This window comes from Stomoxys calcitrans, chromosome 1 (genome assembly GCF_963082655.1).
Source record: "Stomoxys calcitrans chromosome 1, idStoCalc2.1, whole genome shotgun sequence".
NCBI classification, from domain to species: domain Eukaryota; kingdom Metazoa; phylum Arthropoda; class Insecta; order Diptera; family Muscidae; genus Stomoxys; species Stomoxys calcitrans.
Genome location: NC_081552.1, coordinates 20,626,746 through 20,646,454, shown reverse-complemented (window position 1 = coordinate 20,646,454; position 19,709 = coordinate 20,626,746). Strand labels below are relative to the sequence as shown.

At 43.7% G+C, this 19,709-nt stretch overlaps 2 protein-coding genes across 4 annotated transcripts in view; one reads left to right on the top strand and one right to left on the bottom strand.

Annotated features, from left to right (window-relative positions):
• Window positions 1–19,709, top strand: part of LOC106084651 (whirlin) — a 255,495-nt gene that overhangs the window by 102,357 nt on the left and 133,429 nt on the right. The window lies entirely within an intron of this gene.
• On the bottom strand, window positions 14,445–19,400 carry LOC131994028 (uncharacterized). Its single transcript, XM_059360096.1, has 2 exons — window positions 18,801–19,400; window positions 14,445–15,525 (listed from the first exon to the last, which is right to left on the bottom strand). Exon 2 carries the CDS (start codon window positions 15,488–15,490, stop codon window positions 14,609–14,611), a length of 882 nt encoding a protein of 293 aa, XP_059216079.1. The 5' UTR covers window positions 15,491–15,525; window positions 18,801–19,400; the 3' UTR covers window positions 14,445–14,608.

Here is a 19,709-nt window from a genome sequence, read left to right as displayed (position 1 = left end):
CAACAACCGTGCTATGTATGATCTGAATCGGTTTATAAACAGATAAAGCTCCATATAAACTGATCCCCGGATTTGACTTCTTCAGCCCTAATAAACCAAAATTTTTATCAGTTTAGGCTAAAACTTGGTTCAAAAGCCTATCTTACGACTTACAACATCCATGCCAAGTTTTATCTGAATCGGTGAATATGGCGATATAGGCTACCCAAGTACCGATATCCCGATATGACTTCTTGAGACCAATATAATTCAAATACAAACTCAGTTAATAAGTGCAAATTTTTAGTGGAATTCATGGTGGTGGGTACCCATTATTCGGCCCGGCCGAATTTAATACGCGTTTACTTGTTTTATCTCAGACCTATACTGGCACGGTCAGGAAATAAGTCCTGTTTGGGTGTGCTGGTACGTCCTTTCAGATTTTTCGTCCCAACGTGGTATCATATTGGTGCTCTACTCCCAAATACCTTTCATTTGAGCCTCATAATGCTATGATCGTTAAATATATCCATTATGGGTATTTTTGTGGGTCAGGCGGACCCTCATACATCAGATTCGTGGTCTGGTCTCAAATACCTTTCATTTGAGACCCATATTATCATTATTGGTCTATATTTCCATTTGGCGGGCTTTGGAGGTAGCGCGGCCCCCTAGATATCCCACCCTAAATATTGATATTAAATATCTGTTTTTGAGTTATTATAAACAAACCAAATTTCGCCTAAATCGCCCCACTCCGAGATCTGGCGTCTTTAAAAATAAGGAAAGGAGAGGGTCCGCGCATTAAAATTTGAACATTAGATCTACTTTATCCTCTTGATTTTGGTGGTGGATTTGAGTAGCAAACTCTTTGCCCCGAAAGTGGATATCAGATTCATGCTATACTCCCAAAAACCACGTTTGAGGTACACATTGCTATTTAGAGGCGTCCCTCAAAAATTTGGACATAACACAGATTTGGGCCGCTGTTTGCCAAAGTCCACAAATATGTGCAGTTTGAGGGGTGTGTAGGGTGGAGCGTCCGCCCTTGAAAAAACATTAGGATAGTGCTTTACTCTCAAACTTCTTTTATTTGAGCCATACTATGCCGATCGAAGGGTGTTTAAAGGGTTGGCTGGTCCCGGGCTCTGTCTCCAAAGTGTATACCAGATTCGTAGTCAATCTTCAAAGACCATTCATTTGATACCCATTTTGTGACGTTGGACATTCATGCCTGTTTTGGGGTTGGGGAGGCCCCGTCGACACCTCGGACCAAATTTTTATAACAGATGTGTACTCAACTTCCACACAAATTTCATTTGATACCCATATTGCTCAAAGCAGTTAAGTGTCCTGTTGGGGTTTTTGGGGGTGGGGGACCCCCCAACACTTTGGGTGAAATTTGTACACCAAGTTCGTACTCTACCCTTAAATACCTTTCATTTGATACCCATATTGTCCCAATCGGTAAAAATGTCCGTTCGGGTGTGTTTTGGGATGGGGCGTCTCCCCAGGTTGTGTGACCTTAAAGTTTTATGTCAACTGCGTGTTTTTGGGATACCATAAGGTTGCATACAATATTCCGCTTAAACCAGTGCACACATCTCCGAGATCTGGCGTTTTTAAAATTAGGGTAAGGGGGAGGGTCCGCCGGTCGACGTTCTGAGGCGATCTAGCCATGTCCGTCAGTCCGTCTGTCGAAATCACAATAGCGGTTGAACACATAAAGCTATCCGCTTGAAACTTTGCACAGATACTTAATATTAATGTAGGTTATTGAGGATTTCAAATGGGCCATATTGGTTCAGATATAGATATAGATCTGTCGAAATCACAATAGCGGTTGAACACATAAAGCTATCCGCTTGAAACTTTGCACAGATACTTAATATTAATGTAGGTTATTGAGGATTTCAAATGGGCCATATTGGTTCAGATATAGATATAGATATAAACCGATAGATATAGATATAAACCGATTTTTCGATTTGACTTCTTAAGCCCCTGGAAGACTCAATTTTTGTCCGATTTGGCTAAAATTTTGCATGTAGTGTTATGACTTTCAACTACTGAGCCAAGTATGGTCCAAATCGGTCTATTATCTGATATAGCTCCCATATAAACCGATCTACCGATTTGACTTCTTGAGCCCTTATAAGTAGCAATTTTTGTCCGATTTGGCTGAGATTTTGCATGCGGTGTTCTGTTACGATTTTCAACCACTGTGCCAGGTACGGTTTACGGTCTGATTTGGACCGTACCTGGCTCTTATCTCAAATACCATTTATTTAAACCCTATATTGTCATTGGTTTAAGGGGAGTTTATACGATGAGGCGTCTCCGAAACACATGGCCCCAAAATAAGTTATCAGATTCATTTTCTAGTCTCAAATACCTTTCATTTGAGCCACATATTGGAATGGTCGAAAAATTTTTTTTCCTTGCTCCACATACATGGTCCGACACTTGGATATCAAATTCGTATTCTACACCCAAATACCTTTATTTGAGCCTTATATTGCGTTGGTCACTAAAAAATAGCTGTTTGTGGAGTATTTTGGGAAAGGGGTAGACCCCCAGAAAATTGGTTCCGAAAATAGGTATCAATTCTTGCTCTACCACCCCCCCCCCCCCCCCCCCCCCCAATAACTTTAATTAAAGCCCCACATTGTCATGGTGTAAATATGCCTGATTTAGGGGTGTTTTGGGGAGTGGGGTGGTCCCCCAAATTCAAAGCCCAGAAAATATATCAGCAACGTGCTCTATTCTCATATATCTATATATCATTTCAAAATTGGATATCAAATTCGTTTGCTAATCTCATTTAAACTCCTTATTGCAAAAGTCAGTAAATATGTCCGGTATTGGCCCTAAAAACAATGAATATTTAGTTCCACTCTCTTTAAGACCCAAATTGTCTTGGTGAGCAAATATGTCCTATTTGGGGGTTGTTATGGTGGTGGGACGTGCGCTAGTCAGAAAATACTTACTATTTGGGTGGTGTTGTGGGGATGGGGTGGCCCCATAGACACTTCTCCCGAATATTGATATCAAATTCGTGCTTTACTCCCAAAGACCTTTCATTTGAACCCCATATTGCTATGGTCGAAAATTTGTCCCCTTTGGGGGATGTTTTTGGTGAGAGGCGGCCCCCCAAACACTTGGTCCCATATTTGGATAACAGATTCGAATTCAACATTCAAATACCTTTTATTTAAGCTCCATATTCTCATGGTCAGTAAATAAGTCCAGTTTGGGGGTGTTTTGGGGAAGGGGTGGACAACCAGAAATATGGTCACACATTTGGATATCAAATTCGTATTCTACTCGCAAATACCTTTCATTTGAGTCCCATATTGTCATGGTCGGTAAATGTGTCCGATTTAGGGGTGTTTTGGGGCTTGGGGTGGTCCCCCTAGCACTTGGTCCAACAATTGGATATCAGATACGTTTTCTTATCCTAAATACCTTTTATTTGAGTCCCATATTGTCGTGATTGGTCTAAATATATGTTTGGTAGGTTTTAGGGTGGGGCGGTCCCCCTAGGTACCCCATCCGAAATTTGGATACCACATTTTTAAATTTAGGGTACTATATGAGAGCACACAAAATTTCGCTTAAATCACACCACCCATCTCCGAGATCTGGCGTTTCTGAAAATTAGGGTAAAGGGGAGGGTCCACCCCCCCTTCAGATATCAAAAAATGTAGTACCCTATTTTCACCACGGGATCATTATGCACCATCTGTGAAAAATTCAAGAAAATCGGTTCAGCCGTTTCTGAGTCTATAAGGAACACACAAACATACAAACAAACAACCAAGCAAACAAACAAACACAAATTGATATTTATATATAAGATATATCCAAATCTGAACCGTTATGGCCCATTTGCAATTGCCAATGACTTACATCAATATTTTGTATCTGTTCAAGGTTTCAAGTGGGCAGCTTTGCGCGTTCGACCGCTATCGTGATTTCGACAGACGGACGGACATGGCTAGGTCGAATCAGAATGTCGAGGGGATCCACAATATATATATACTTTATGGGGTCGCAGATTAATTTTTTTGTTTTTGAGGTTTTACAAAGGGTATGACTAGATTAATATGCCCCCATCCTAGGGTAGTGTGTATAAAAATTGGCTACATCAATGCATTCACATTCTGGGCCCAGCAGCCCCTTGTCACATTGGCCAGCATTGCCTGTTTCTAACACACGTGGCATGACATCCCCCTATGTCCCCATTCCCCATGGAGATGCCAACGTACGTTGCAATACTTGATTTGGCTCTGTACCAGCGCGTGTGCATCGCAAGTGTTGGGCCCTTCTCTTTTCTCCATTTCTATTTGTGTTTAGTCTTAATTGTATTACAGACAAACTAGAATAAGTAGCAAGTAATTGTATTTATTTCAATATAGCTATTGATTTTAATAAACACAACAGGGTTGATGATGATGATGATGAAGTGGGCTTATTATGAGTATTTTTTGAAAAATAGAATAGTAGGGATGAGGGAAAAATAAACGCTGGGAATTATATAATAAACGTTAATGACAAAAAAGTGGTTTGCGGTGTTGTCCTTAGTGTGACTATGATGCATGAACAACCCATGCTTTACGTCCGGCTGAGTACTATAACAAGTAAAAGCGTGCTAAGTTCGGCCGGGCCGAATCTTATATACCCCACAATTAAATTATATCTTGGAGACCTGTGTAAAAATTCAGCCAATTCGAATAAGAATTGCGCCCATTGGGGGCTCAAGAATTAAAATAGAGAGAACGATTTATATGGGAGCTGTATCGGGCAATAGACCGATTCAGACCATAATAAACACGTTTGTTGATGGTCATGAGAGGATCCGTCGTACAAAATTTCAGGCATATCGGATAATAATTGCGACCTCTAGGGATCAAGAAGTCAAGATCCCAGATCGGTTTATATGGCAGCTATATCAGGTTATGGACCGATTTGAACGTTATTTGACACAGTTGTTGAAAGTAAGAATAAAATACGTCATGTAAAATTTCAGCCAAATCGGATAGGAATTGGGCCCTCTAGAAGCTCAAGAAGTAAAATCCCCAGATCTGTTTAAATGACAGCTATATCAGGTTATGGACCGATTTCAACCATACTTGGCACAGTTGTTGGATGTCATAACTATGTCATAAAATACTACGTGCCAAAATTCATTCAAATCGGATAAGAATTGCGCACTCTAGAGGCTCAAGAAGTCAAGAGCCATGATCGGTTTATATGGCAGCTATATCAAAACATGGACCGATATGAACCATACTTGCCAAAGTTGTTGGATATCATAACAAAACACGTCGTGCAAAATTTCATTCCAAACGGAAAAGAATTGCGCACTTTAGAGGCTCAAGAAGTCAAGACCCATGATCGGTTTATATGGCAGCTATATCAGGTTATAGACCGATTTGAACCATACTTGGCACAGTTGTTGGGTATCATAACAAAACACGTTGTGCAAAATTTCATTCCAATCGGATAAGAACTGCGCCCTCTAGAGACTCAAGAAATCAAGACCCAAAATCGGTTTATATGGCAGCTATATCAGGTTATAGACCGATTTGAACCATACTTGGCACAGTTGTTGGATATCATAACAGAGGCTCAAGAAGTCAAGACCCAAGATCGGTTTATATGTCAGCTATATTAAAATATGGACCGATATGGCCCATTTGCAATACCAACCGACCTACACTAATAAGAAGTATTTATGCAAAATTTCGAGCAGCTAGCTTTACTCCTTCGGAAGTTAGCGTGCTTTCGACAGACAGACGGACGGACAGACGGACGGACAGACGGACGGACATGGCTTTATCGACATAAAATGTCACAACGTTCAAGAATATATATACTTTATGGGGTCTCAGACGAATATTTCGAGTAGTTACAAACAGAATGACGCAATTAGTATACCCCCCATCTTATGGTGGATGGTATAAAAAAAGGGTGGATTTTCAAAGTCCTGTCCAATAGGCCACAACATCATAAGACATTATTAATTGGACAATTACCAATACAGACAACGCACAATGGGATAAACAAAACTGAGTTGTTTACGAGATCATAGTCAAAATTTCAAGGCCCTAGGATGTCCGTGTGAATCTTGGTAGGGCACTAAAATTGCCCACCTCAAAAGTTCGAAAAAATTTCGGGCTGCCAAATCTTCATTTGTGGTTCGATTTGCAATTTCCGATTTCCTGGTTTCGGGGATATTCGACTCTTAATTTTTATTCGTTGAGATTGGCTTCGCACTTTGCAATGTAGGAAGATATTTGTGGCCAATTTTTATTTTGATATATGACTTGGATAGCCGACAAAATCTACAATGTCTTTGCAGTATGCATCAAGATCCGATAAAAGTTTTACAGTTTGGAAGTCAAAAAATATGAAAAAGTGGATTTTTGAAATTTTTTGGTTAAAAATAGTATTTCTATTGATTAGTTTCTGTTGCAAAAGGTTGCTTTAATGCTTTAATATTTAATTTATACTTTGTAAAGTTTTCCAACTTAAACGGACTCATTTAGTATTGCAAAACAAGCAATTTTTTTAATAAAAAATTGAAAAAACCCCCGAGTTTTCAAAACGCAAAGCCCAGATACCTCATTCGGGCTTATGTTTTTCATAGCTACCACCGAAGGATAGGAGTTTGTTAATTTCACTTGTAACACTTCGAAATATCCATTTCCGACCCATTTCCGTAGGGATATTCTTGAAGATTTAGTCTGTCTGTTTATCGTGGTTTCAACAGTCCTTAAAAATGGAGATATCGAGCTGAAACTTTGCACAGATCCACTTTTTAAATTCCAAGATGGGCTAAATCGGATTATATCTTGATATAGCCCCTATATAGACCGATCTGCCGATTTAAGGTCTTCGGCCCATTAAAGCTGCATTTAACCAATTTCGGTGAAATTTGGGACAGTGAGTTGTGTAAGCCCTCTCGATATTCTTATTTAATTTGGTGCAGATCGGTGCAGATTTAGATATATCTTAATTTAAGGTCTTGGGCCCATAAAAGGTCAATTTATTAACTGATTTTGCTTGGCCCCGTAATATTTGTACCGGGCATGGCTAAGATCACTATTCATTTTGGGCATAACTGCCATATATAATTATCTCTCAAGTTTTGAGCCCATAACAGGCGTATTTATCGTCCACTTTCACTGAAATTTGGCTGAGCGAGTTATGGTAGGATCCTCGACATCCCTAGTCAATACGGTTAGATCGGTTAATATTTGGATAAAGCTGCCATATATACCGATCTCCCGATTTAAGGCTGTAGACCCATAAAAAGTGAATTTATTAACCGATTTTGCTGTTATTAGGCACAATGAGTTGTGTTAGGCATCTCGATATTCGTAGCGAGTATGGTCAAGATCAGTTCAACCAAGATCGGTTCTTGGGGCAATAAAAGCATGTTTTCGCTGAAATGTGACACAGTAAGCTTCTCGATATTCGAATTCAATATGGTTCATATCGGTCTTCATTTGGATATAGCTGTCATATACACATACCGATCTCCCGATTTAAGTTCTTAGACCCATAAAAGGTGCATTTTTATACCCACCACCATAGGATGGGAGTATACTTATATTGTCATTCCGTTTGTAACACCTCGAGATATTCGTCTAAGAATCCTTAAAGTATATATTCTTGATCCTCATGACATTTTAAGTCGATCTAGCCATGGTCGTCCACCCGTCTGTCCGCCCGTCTTGAAATTTTGCACAAATACTTCTTATCAGTGTAGGTCGCTTGGGATTGTTAATGGGCTACAGCAGTCCACGTTTGTTATAGATGCCATATAGTCCAATCTTGGATCTTAACTTCTTGAGCCACTAGAGGGCGCAATTTTCATCCGATTTGTCTGAAATGTTGAATGAATTATGACTTTCAACAACTGTGTTAAGTTTGGTTTAAATCGATACATAACCTGATATAGCTGCCATATAAACCGATCTGGGATCTTGACTTCTTTGGCCTCTAGAGGGCGCAGTTCTTATCCAATTTGCATGAAATGTTTTGTTATGACTTCCAACAACTGTGCTAAGTATGGATCTTGACTTCAATTCTTGACGCAACTCTTATCTGTTTTGGCAGAAATTTTGTACAACGGCTTCTCCCATGACCTTCAACATACGTGTTCAATATACTCTGAGTCGATCAATAGCCTGATCTAGCTGTCATATAAACCAATCTCTCGATTATGCTTCTTGAGACCCTACAAGGCTTACTTCTTATCGGAATGGACTGAGATATTACCCAATGACTTCTACTACAGCTCACTCTTACTAGTTTAACATATGAATGTAGTACAATGAGTTGTAATATACCCTTACATAGTCTACTTGAATATAGTAGAGATCAGATTATATTTAGATATAGTTGCTATGAGTTCATAAATGATGAATTCTTCATTGTATTATAACGAAAAGTTTTTAATATATATCTGAGGTGGTGGGTATCCAAAGTTCAGCCCGGCCGAACTTAATGCCTTTTTATCTGTTTTGAAAAAAATTGCCTATTTTGAAGTACATATTGCAAATGTTTTAGTTGACATATTTTGTTCAAACTTCACTAAGACGCATCTACAGAAAAAGAGGAAAAAGTCAAGGTATTTTAGCATTTTTTTTTTTCAATAAAGACCAAATACAAAAAAATCCACTTTTCACATATTGGATTTCCAAACTATATAACTTTTAACTCAATTATTGTTTGCTGACGCGTGCTGCAGCAAAGTCATTGTAAATTTTGTCACTTGTTCAAATCAAACCAATCTCGGTTTATACTAAACCAATCTCGGCCAAAATTTCAAAAAATAAAAAGTCGAATATCCCCGATACCAGAGGAGATATTTTATAACCCGGACGCGTTTGCGGAAATTTTTGAGAACTATCCAGCCAATATACCGCGGCTACACCGGACCGCGGTTATTCCGGACTATATCTTGATATAGCCCCCATATATACCGATCTGTCGATTTAAGGCCCATAAAGCCACATTTATTATCCGATGTCGCTGGAATTTGGGACAGTGAGTTATGTTAGGCCTCTCGACATCCTTGTTCAATACGGTTCCGTTACGTCAATATTTTGATATAGCTGGGGCGTCCTTTTTTTATGTCGGGTCCTAACGGTGTAGCATGGCAGGATACCTCATAAATGAAGCCAGTATTAGTAAGGCGACAACCACCGCCGATATTTTTTTATGATGTTCTCGCCGGCGTTTGAGCCCAGGCGTTGGGCGTTGTAGGCGGACATACTAATCTCCCGATTATGTTCTTCTTTCCCGATATCGCTGAAAGCTCTTCGACGTCCGTGTTCAAGATAGCCCAGATCGGTCTATATTTGGATATAGCTTTCAGATATACCGATCCCCCGATTTAAGGTCAATGAGTTTATCTTCCTTTTTAGAGAAATTTTGTAAAGGGTGATTTTTAAGAGCTATAGAAAAGTTTTTAAACAACAAAAAAAAAAACACAAAATTCAGAAAAATTCATGACATCTTTATTTGAATCGATAGTACGGGCTGCCTTTTATATTTCGGGAGTAGGAAACACAAAAAAAAATATTAACCAATAAGTCGGGCGGTGCCGACTGTATAATACCCTACACCTCCCTATAAGTACAATGTGGGAGCTATATTCTGAATTCTGAACCAATTTTTATGGACCTCGGCGAGCAAGTATGTTTAAACTGTAATAGCTACGGTTGACAAATGATAACATTATTGCAAACGGGAGCTTTATCTAATTCTGAACCGATTTCGAGCAAATTTCTTCGATAATGTGGTAGTTGTCGTTGAGGGAAGCTTTGTGCAAAATTTTGGCAAGATTGGTCAAACAATGCGCTTGAAGTGGCTCTTGGGGTGAAAATCTATATACAAATATGACAGCTATATCTAACTCTGTCGATTTCTATGAAATTCACCAGTAATATCGAGAGCCATAAGAGAATCCTTCCACCAAAATTTCGAGAGAATCGGTCAAAAACTGAGCAATTTATTGGAATATTTCTCAAAATCGGACGAACATATATATGGGAGCTATACCTAAATCTAAACCGACTTCAGCAAACTTCTCAGATACTGTGGCAGTCGTCGAGGAAAGCGTTTTGCAAAATTTTTGGCAAGATGGGTCAGGTAATGAGCTTGTTGTGACTCAAGGAGTGAAAATTGGGCTATATCTTATATATAAAAATCAATTTGTGTTTGTGTGTAGGTTTGTTTGTTTGTTTGTGTGTTCCATAGCAGCTATATCGAAATATGTTCGATGGACCAAAAACAAAGTCATTGTTCAATTGTGTATAACAAAACATTGATACTTTTAGTAGCTATATCTAAAAATAAACCGATTCGAACCATATACGACACGGATGTCGAAATGCCAAACACTCATTGTGTTAAATATCAGTGAAATCGGATTAAAAATGCGCCTTTTATGGGACCAAGACATTAATTGAGATATCGGTCTATATGGCAGCTATATTCAAATCTAAACCGATTTTTAGCAGTAGCAGAAAAATGTCGAAGATCCTCATACAACTCACTGTCCCAAATTTCGGCGAAATAGGACAATAATATGGCCCCAAAACCTTAAATCGAGAGTTCGTTTTTTAAGGCAGCTATATACAAATCTGAACCGACCTGGCCCAAATTGCACACGAATATTGAAGGGCCTAACACAACTCACTGCCCCAAATTTCGGCGACATCGTATAATAAATGCACGACCTTAAATCGAAAGATCGGTCTATTTGGCAGCTATATCCAAATCTGGGCTGATCTGAACCAAATTAAAGAAAAATGTTGAGTGACCTAACACATCTAACTGTCCCAAATTTCAGCAAAATGGGATAATAAATTTGGCTTTTATGGGCCTAAGACCCTATATCGGCGGATCGGTCTATATGGGGGCTATATCAAGATATAGTCCGATGTAGCCCATCATCGAACTTAACCTGCTTATGGACAAAAAAAGAATCTGTGCAAAGTTTCAGCTCAATATCTCTATTTTTAAAGACTATCAATATTAAAGACTGTAGCGTGATTTCAACAGACAGACGGACGAATATATTGTAGCTAGATCGTCTTAGATTTTTACGCTAATCAAAAATATATATACTTCATAGGGTCTGAAATGGATATTTCAATGTGTTGGAAACGGAATGACAAAATTAATATACCCCCATACTTCGGTGGTGGGTATAGAAATGTGCTATCCCAAGTCGTAGCTTTTTAACATGATTTTGAATGTGGATCCCCAATACAAAAAAAATTAATTAGTGTTTATCTGAACGAAACCTTATGAGGCCCAAACAAAATCGTATTCTAGCACTATGCTGATATTATTTCAGGGACAAACTCCCTTCAAACCGGCCATGTTTGCAATAATGAGCCCCTTATCACCATAGTAAGCTAACATGACCGGTAGGTATTTGATAGTAGAAAACAAATTTGATTTGGAGCCCAAGTATTTGGGGGTTGGCTAACCCAATAAAAGTCCCCTAAACCCAAGGCAATTGGGGCTCAAATAAAATAAATTTGAGAGTAGAGCTCTCATCTGATATTTTTTCAGGGCTAAGTGCGTGGGTGACCGCCCCACACTACATACCCTTTAAACTGGACATATTAGTGGATTATGGCAAAATGGGGTTCAAATCTGATATGTGATTTATGGGCAAGTGTTTCAGGGACGCCTCACCTTATAAACTCCCCCTAAACCACACATATATGCCAACTATAGAAATATGTAGCTCAAATGTGGTTTTTGGGAGTAGATTATGAATCTGATATCCACTTTCGGGCCACAGTATTTGGCCACTCCAATTTATCAACCAAGAGAAATAAGAAGATCTAGCATCCAAACTTTCATGGGCGGACCCTATCCTTACCCAATTTTCAAAAACGTCAGATGTCTGAGATGGGTGGGGCGATTTAAGCGAAATTTAGTTTGTGTATAATAACTCAACACCAGAAATTCGGTATGCTTATTTAAGGTGGGATGTCTAGGGGGCCGCGCCACCTCCAAAACCTGACAAATGGAAATACAAACCAAAAATGACTATATGGGGCTCCAAGGAAAGGTATTTGAGACTAGATCACGAATCTAATGTATGGGCATCCACCTCATTCCCAGAAATAACCCCATACCGGATATATTAACCGATCACAGCAATATAAGGCTCAAATGAAAGGTATTTGGGAGTAGAGCAAGAAAATGGTATCCACATTTGGGCCAAATATCTGAAAGGCCGTACCACCACCCTAAAACAGGACTTATTTCCTGACCGTGCTAGTATGAAATAAGAGAGTGAAAGAAGGCGCAGCGGAGCGGGCCCCGTCCAGCTAGTTACATAATAAAAGAGGGATGCATGGGTGGGCTAGTATTTCTTTAAATCAGTGTTTAGCACATGTGCCAGTGTGCGTAATATTTCCAAACCCATGAGCTTATGTTTTTTTTTTTTTTGCATTGTAACGACAGGTTTCCCCTCGTGTGCTGGGGTATAACTCGCGGGGAAGGGTCCGTCACAGAAATTTATATTTGCCGAGACTAGAGTAGAGAACACGGAGTCAGGTTTTGGTTTCACAAATCTGTTTATTTAACTCTGGAAAAGTTCCTTAACGATTTAAACACTAAGGCCGAGACCTGGGATGGCTCTCTGTTGTGCTGAGCTAGGGGTACTTCGACGGTGGCTGCGCTCGTGAGACCTGGTACGGTTCTCTCGGTTGTATGAGACCTGGCCCGGTTCTCAGCTGTACGAATCCTGGTATGGTTCCCGGTTGTATGAGACCTGGTACGGTTCTCAGCTGTGAGCCCGGATGTCCCTGGACAGGGGCGTAAGAGGACTATGGCAACCCGCTCTGAGGGAGGGGTCCTGCTGGCGTGGACGATCGCAGTGCGAGATGGGTGAAGACCTGGACCGGTTCTTGCACCCTGGTGAGTGGCTTGGCGTGGGGTCCGCGAAGTGGGATCGTGGGACCGTCCGTCTTTCGTCAGTTATGTCCCTACCGTGCGGTGTCGGTCGGGGTCTATCGCTAACGCGGCGTACCCAATGTGGCGCAAAACAAACTGCCCACGGACGGTCGCGGTGTCGGCGGGAAACACGAGGCTAAAACGGTGCAGTGGCCACGAAAGTTCACTGGTTGCGGGAAAGTTTAACGAAGCGGTTACGTTGCAGTGACCACGAGAGTTCACTGTCTACGGGTCTCAGACAGCAAAGATTAACGAAGCATTTACGTTGCAGTGACCACGAAAGTTCACTGTTTGCGGGAAGGTCTAACGAAGCGTCTACGGTGCAGTGACCACGAAAGTTCACTGGTTGCGGGGCTCAGACGGCAAAGATTAACAAAGCATTTACGTTGCAGTGACCACGAAAGTTCACTGGTTGCGGGGCTCAGACGGCAAAGATTAACGAAGCATTTACGTTGCAGTGACCACGAAAGTTCACTGTTTGCGGGAAGGTCTAACGAAGCGTCTACGGTGCAGTGACCACGAAAGTTCACTGTTTGCGGGGCTCAGACGGCAAAGATTAACGTAGCATTTACGTTGCAGTGACCACGGAAGTTCACTGTTGCGGGAAAGTTTAACGGAGTGGTTATGTTGCAGTGACCACGAAAGTTCACTGGTTGCGGGAAAGTCTAACGAAGCGGTTACGTTGCAGTGACCACGAAAGTTCACTGTCTACGGGTCTCAGACAGCAAAGATTAACGATAATACACGGCTCTCGAACACTGTCACTTTAGTCTTTTGTCCATGTCACTTAGCACTTTTCACTCTACTCACCGATATCTCCTTGGCTTCACACTCGTTGCTTCGCCTCCGACGGTGGACTTCTGATCCCCTTTGCCTGTTGCACCCCTCCTTTTATTCGTTCTCGCTCATACCTGGTTTTCAAATTCACCACAGCAGCGATCATCCAACGCCAGGCATTCTCCCTTCAACCATCCAATGTACATGCGTATGGTCGCTGTCGTTGCTGGCTGACCAACAATCATGTGGGGCCCTTGCCTATGCCAACCACATGTGCGTGTGTGTGTCCCTTGTTGTGGCTGGCTGACCAACGCATCAGCAGAGCCCTTTGTCTATCCAACAGCCATGTGCATGCGTTTGTTTGTTGTCGTTGGTGGCTGCCTACCCATCCTGAGTGTCGCCGTGGTGTCTGGCTGCCGTGAATATCACTACCATTGGCTATGCTATTTTGTTTGTAGTCATACGGTAACTTGTTATGATCATTTTTGGAGCTAACTTGTAAACAAGTATGAGGGCCACTCATTCAGGCGGGAAATCACTGCCTGCTTCTTTTGGGAACAAAAATGATAAAATGGTCATGGGCAAAACAATCGATACTGGCAGGGCGTACACACAGCGAATACACTGTGAGAAATTACCGATTAATTACTACTACAAAATACACTGAGAAGAATAATTCAGTTCAAATTAATTCATTAATTCACATTCATTACCCAAAATTCATTTTAAATAATTCAACATAAAAAGGACAACACAGGTTAAACGCGAATGGAGACGACACTGAGTGTGGACGGAAACGAGCCAGCGACTTCCGTCATCACACTACTCCCCTCCTCCGGGAAGAGCTGGTTCATCTCGGCATTACGAACACCTTCCCTTGGCGGTTAACCATAATGCGGTAGCGGCGGCCGCAGATCTCCACTACCTTCTTGTACTGCCGATGCGGCACATGGAAGGCTAGGGCTACCCGGATGTGGCGTTGGAGGGCCGGCTGGACCTCGTCCGGCAAGCGCTCCTGGCAGTTGTAGGCGTAGTTCCGCTGTAGAGGTGGCGTCGGTACCACAATTGCGCTGGACAATCGTGCTGGTGGCGGGGTCGGGACCCGGGTCGCTGTCAAGCGTGGGTTCTCCCTTGGAACCAATATTTCGGTATCGGAGGCTGTGGATTCGGCATACCTGGGGGATGTGGAGTTAGCCGAGCGCGGTGCTACTACGCCTATACTCTCTGCATCCGAGTCGTCCGAAATAATGAGGGACACCGTTGGTGAGGGTGTAGCTGGGTTTGACGGGGCGAATCTAAATGGCCGGGGCGGTGTCGATGGCTCCTCAGAGTCCGATGAAAGGACGATGGTATCTATGACGGGGGGGACGGCTGGTATCCTCACTAGTCGTGGTGCAACTAGGTCGCGTGCCGATGGTGCTGTTGGCCTTCGGGCTGGTTGTTCAGCTACCCTGTTTACGACTGTTGGAGTGGTTGGCCTTCGCATAGGTTGCACTGCTACCACTGGGCGCCGCACGGGTTCAACCACCATCCTCTCCAGCATTACGTAGCATGGGGGTAACTGCACCTTCGGCGTCTTCTTTGTTTCAGAAGGCCGTCTGCGGGATTTGGTCGGATGCTTTCGACGAGAACTAGATTGGCCGGAGTCTTTGCTGCCTCTCTCAGTCGCTTGCAGCTGCCCCTGCTGTTTATAGTAAGCCTTGGTACGCAAAGGTGTCTGTTCGGGGTTCATGGCTTTTGGTGGCTGTGTCGCTATAGATGAAGTATCTGGAGACGGGAGAGAAAAGATTGGAGAGGTTATATGTAAGCTAGGTTCTCCCACTGTGTTTGAGTCAATGGGTTGGTCAACTTTGTCCGCTGTAGTGAAAGGTTTTATCCCGCTGAGATGGGCTGTTCGGACGTATCCTTTGGCACGTCCACGCCCTCTGACTATTACGGGGGAAGGGTGATCTAGAGACGGGATTTCGGAGGTTCGGCGGCAATGTGAATCCGGCATTCCGCATGGGCAAACTACGCTGATCAAACGATTGTGTTCGGTAATAGGAGCTGTATCTAGTCCTGATGCCAGGGCGGAGAATATGCAAGACATGCCGGCTAGGGTGAAGCGCGCTCCAATTTTGGCGAGAAAGTCCAATCCTATGATAACTTCCTCGGTGGCATCCGGCATGACTAGAAGCCTGATTGGTACTCGTTGGCTTCCAAGGTCGATGTCGGCCTCGATTGCATGCTGCACCTGACACTGAGAGCCGTCTGCCAGCAGCACCGTCGTGGTGCATGGGATTCTGGGATAGAATTCCTCCATAGCCTGTGCCAATGATTCGCTGATAAAGCAACGGGTTGCACCGGTGTCAATAGTGGCCGCTATCCGTCGATTCCCTATGCCGATGGTGGCCACAAGTCGGGTAGGCTCTACATGCAAAGTGGGGTTTAATCGCGGGGGCTGGAGGTTTTGTGGGGACCCGTCTCCACCGGTTCTTGGCGGGTCCGACTCACGTTTCCCGAGTTTTTCCCGACAGCAATGGATAGAGCGGATGCCACGCAGCCCACAGTCCCAACAGAAAAGAACGGGTTTGTTTCGGCAATGGACTGCAAAGTGCCCATTTTGACCACACCGCCGGCACGCTGTGCGTGGGTTGATGCGAGCGTTCTGGAGTTCACGAGATTCCTCTGGTTGCATCCTCCGGTGTTGCTCTCGCGCAGGCGGTGTCAAAGCAGGCAAGCTCTCCAGATCGTCAGCCATTTCTAACAGATCTTGTAGTGTGCGAAAATCACGTCTGCGGATGTACCATAAGTACTCTGGCAGGGCATTACGGAATATTCTTTCGACCTTTTGTTCCTCCGTGTAATTACTATGCCTCATCAGGTTTTGCATGCACAGCGAGTAGTTTTTGAACGACTCCCTTTGTTTTTGTCGTCGCTTGCGTATGTCGTCATCCAGTTGCTCGAAGAACCGGACTGGGAGAAAGAACCTTAGGAAGTCCGTTTTAAAGCTTTCCCAATTACGCCACGACCGATTATTATTCCGGTACCACACCAACGCTCGGTTTCGTAGCACCTCGGGCATCATCTTCGGGAGGACATTCATATCGGTGTCGTACATCTGCGAAAGCTCCTCTATTCGCTCGACAAATTCTAAGGGTTCCTTTTCCCCGTCGAAATGTACACCCCATTTCCGCACTTGATCCGCTACAGCACGAATATCGGTGGCGGGTGTCTGTGTCTGGGGCCGTGGATGTGTTTCTGTGTTTGCTGACTGGAGTCGCCAATATGTCTCTACGCTTGGTTCACCATGTTCCGGGGCCGCACTCGGCATCGATGTGTAGTCGGTGGCTTGGCCTCCAGTCGGCGTCGGGTCGGTCGCCTCGGTAATAACGATTGCGGGATCCTTAGATGGGGTCGTATCCGTCTTGTTATCCCGTTTGGAAGATACGGTCTCATGTGTCGCTTGCAGCCCCAGAAGGCGTTTGAGGACGTCTTGGTCGTGCTGCCCACCTATGAATTGGCTAAAACGGCGCCGCAACTCATCGACGGTTCCACCGATTTCCAGGCCAAATTCGCTGAGGTAGTTTCCCAATTCCTCCTTCCGTAAGTTATAGACCCACGATGTGCGCAGTGTAGTTGTCATATTAAGGATTCAACTCGTTGTAGTGGTCGAATAAACAGATTGTGGTACTCCTTTCGCTAGTGCGGTTGTTTGTTTCTCTACTCAGGTCCCTGCTCGGGCGCCACTGTAACGACAGGTTTCCCCTCGTGTGCTGGGGTATAACTCGCGGGGAAGGGTCCGTCACAGAAATTTATATTTGCCGAGACTAGAGTAGAGAACACGGAGTCAGGTTTTGGTTTCACAAATCTGTTTATTTAACTCTGGAAAAGTTCCTTAACGATTTAAACACTAAGGCCGAGACCTGGGATGGCTCTCTGTTGTGCTGAGCTAGGGGTACTTCGACGGTGGCTGCGCTCGTGAGACCTGGTACGGTTCTCTCGGTTGTATGAGACCTGGCCCGGTTCTCAGCTGTACGAATCCTGGTATGGTTCCCGGTTGTATGAGACCTGGTACGGTTCTCAGCTGTGAGCCCGGATGTCCCTGGACAGGGGCGTAAGAGGACTATGGCAACCCGCTCTGAGGGAGGGGTCCTGCTGGCGTGGACGATCGCAGTGCGAGATGGGTGAAGACCTGGACCGGTTCTTGCACCCTGGTGAGTGGCTTGGCGTGGGGTCCGCGAAGTGGGATCGTGGGACCGTCCGTCTTTCGTCAGTTATGTCCCTACCGTGCGGTGTCGGTCGGGGTCTATCGCTAACGCGGCGTACCCAATGTGGCGCAAAACAAACTGCCCACGGACGGTCGCGGTGTCGGCGGGAAACACGAGGCTAAAACGGTGCAGTGGCCACGAAAGTTCACTGGTTGCGGGAAAGTTTAACGAAGCGGTTACGTTGCAGTGACCACGAGAGTTCACTGTCTACGGGTCTCAGACAGCAAAGATTAACGAAGCATTTACGTTGCAGTGACCACGAAAGTTCACTGTTTGCGGGAAGGTCTAACGAAGCGTCTACGGTGCAGTGACCACGAAAGTTCACTGGTTGCGGGGCTCAGACGGCAAAGATTAACAAAGCATTTACGTTGCAGTGACCACGAAAGTTCACTGGTTGCGGGGCTCAGACGGCAAAGATTAACGAAGCATTTACGTTGCAGTGACCACGAAAGTTCACTGTTTGCGGGAAGGTCTAACGAAGCGTCTACGGTGCAGTGACCACGAAAGTTCACTGTTTGCGGGGCTCAGACGGCAAAGATTAACGTAGCATTTACGTTGCAGTGACCACGGAAGTTCACTGTTGCGGGAAAGTTTAACGGAGTGGTTATGTTGCAGTGACCACGAAAGTTCACTGGTTGCGGGAAAGTCTAACGAAGCGGTTACGTTGCAGTGACCACGAAAGTTCACTGTCTACGGGTCTCAGACAGCAAAGATTAACGATAATACACGGCTCTCGAACACTGTCACTTTAGTCTTTTGTCCATGTCACTTAGCACTTTTCACTCTACTCACCGATATCTCCTTGGCTTCACACTCGTTGCTTCGCCTCCGACGGTGGACTTCTGATCCCCTTTGCCTGTTGCACCCCTCCTTTTATTCGTTCTCGCTCATACCTGGTTTTCAAATTCACCACAGCAGCGATCATCCAACGCCAGGCATTCTCCCTTCAACCATCCAATGTACATGCGTATGGTCGCTGTCGTTGCTGGCTGACCAACAATCATGTGGGGCCCTTGCCTATGCCAACCACATGTGCGTGTGTGTGTCCCTTGTTGTGGCTGGCTGACCAACGCATCAGCAGAGCCCTTTGTCTATCCAACAGCCATGTGCATGCGTTTGTTTGTTGTCGTTGGTGGCTGCCTACCCATCCTGAGTGTCGCCGTGGTGTCTGGCTGCCGTGAATATCACTACCATTGGCTATGCTATTTTGTTTGTAGTCATACGGTAACTTGTTATGATCATTTTTGGAGCTAACTTGTAAACAAGTATGAGGGCCACTCATTCAGGCGGGAAATCACTGCCTGCTTCTTTTGGGAACAAAAATGATAAAATGGTCATGGGCAAAACAATCGATACTGGCAGGGCGTACACACAGCGAATACACTGTGAGAAATTACCGATTAATTACTACTACAAAATACACTGAGAAGAATAATTCAGTTCAAATTAATTCATTAATTCACATTCATTACCCAAAATTCATTTTAAATAATTCAACATAAAAAGGACAACACAGGTTAAACGCGAATGGAGACGACACTGAGTGTGGACGGAAACGAGCCAGCGACTTCCGTCATCACAGCATACACAAGTATGTGCAATAGTGTGTGTGCATTTGGCCGGCACTTTTTTAAATCCATTTTTCAATTCCCTACATTAATTTCTCCTTTTTATTTTTTTTACGCAAAAGAAACGTTTAAC

Coding starts and splice junctions, on each gene's coding strand:
- LOC131994028 (XM_059360096.1), bottom strand. CDS start 15,490: ATGAACCCCGAACAGACACCTTTGCGTACCAAGGCTTACTATAAACAG.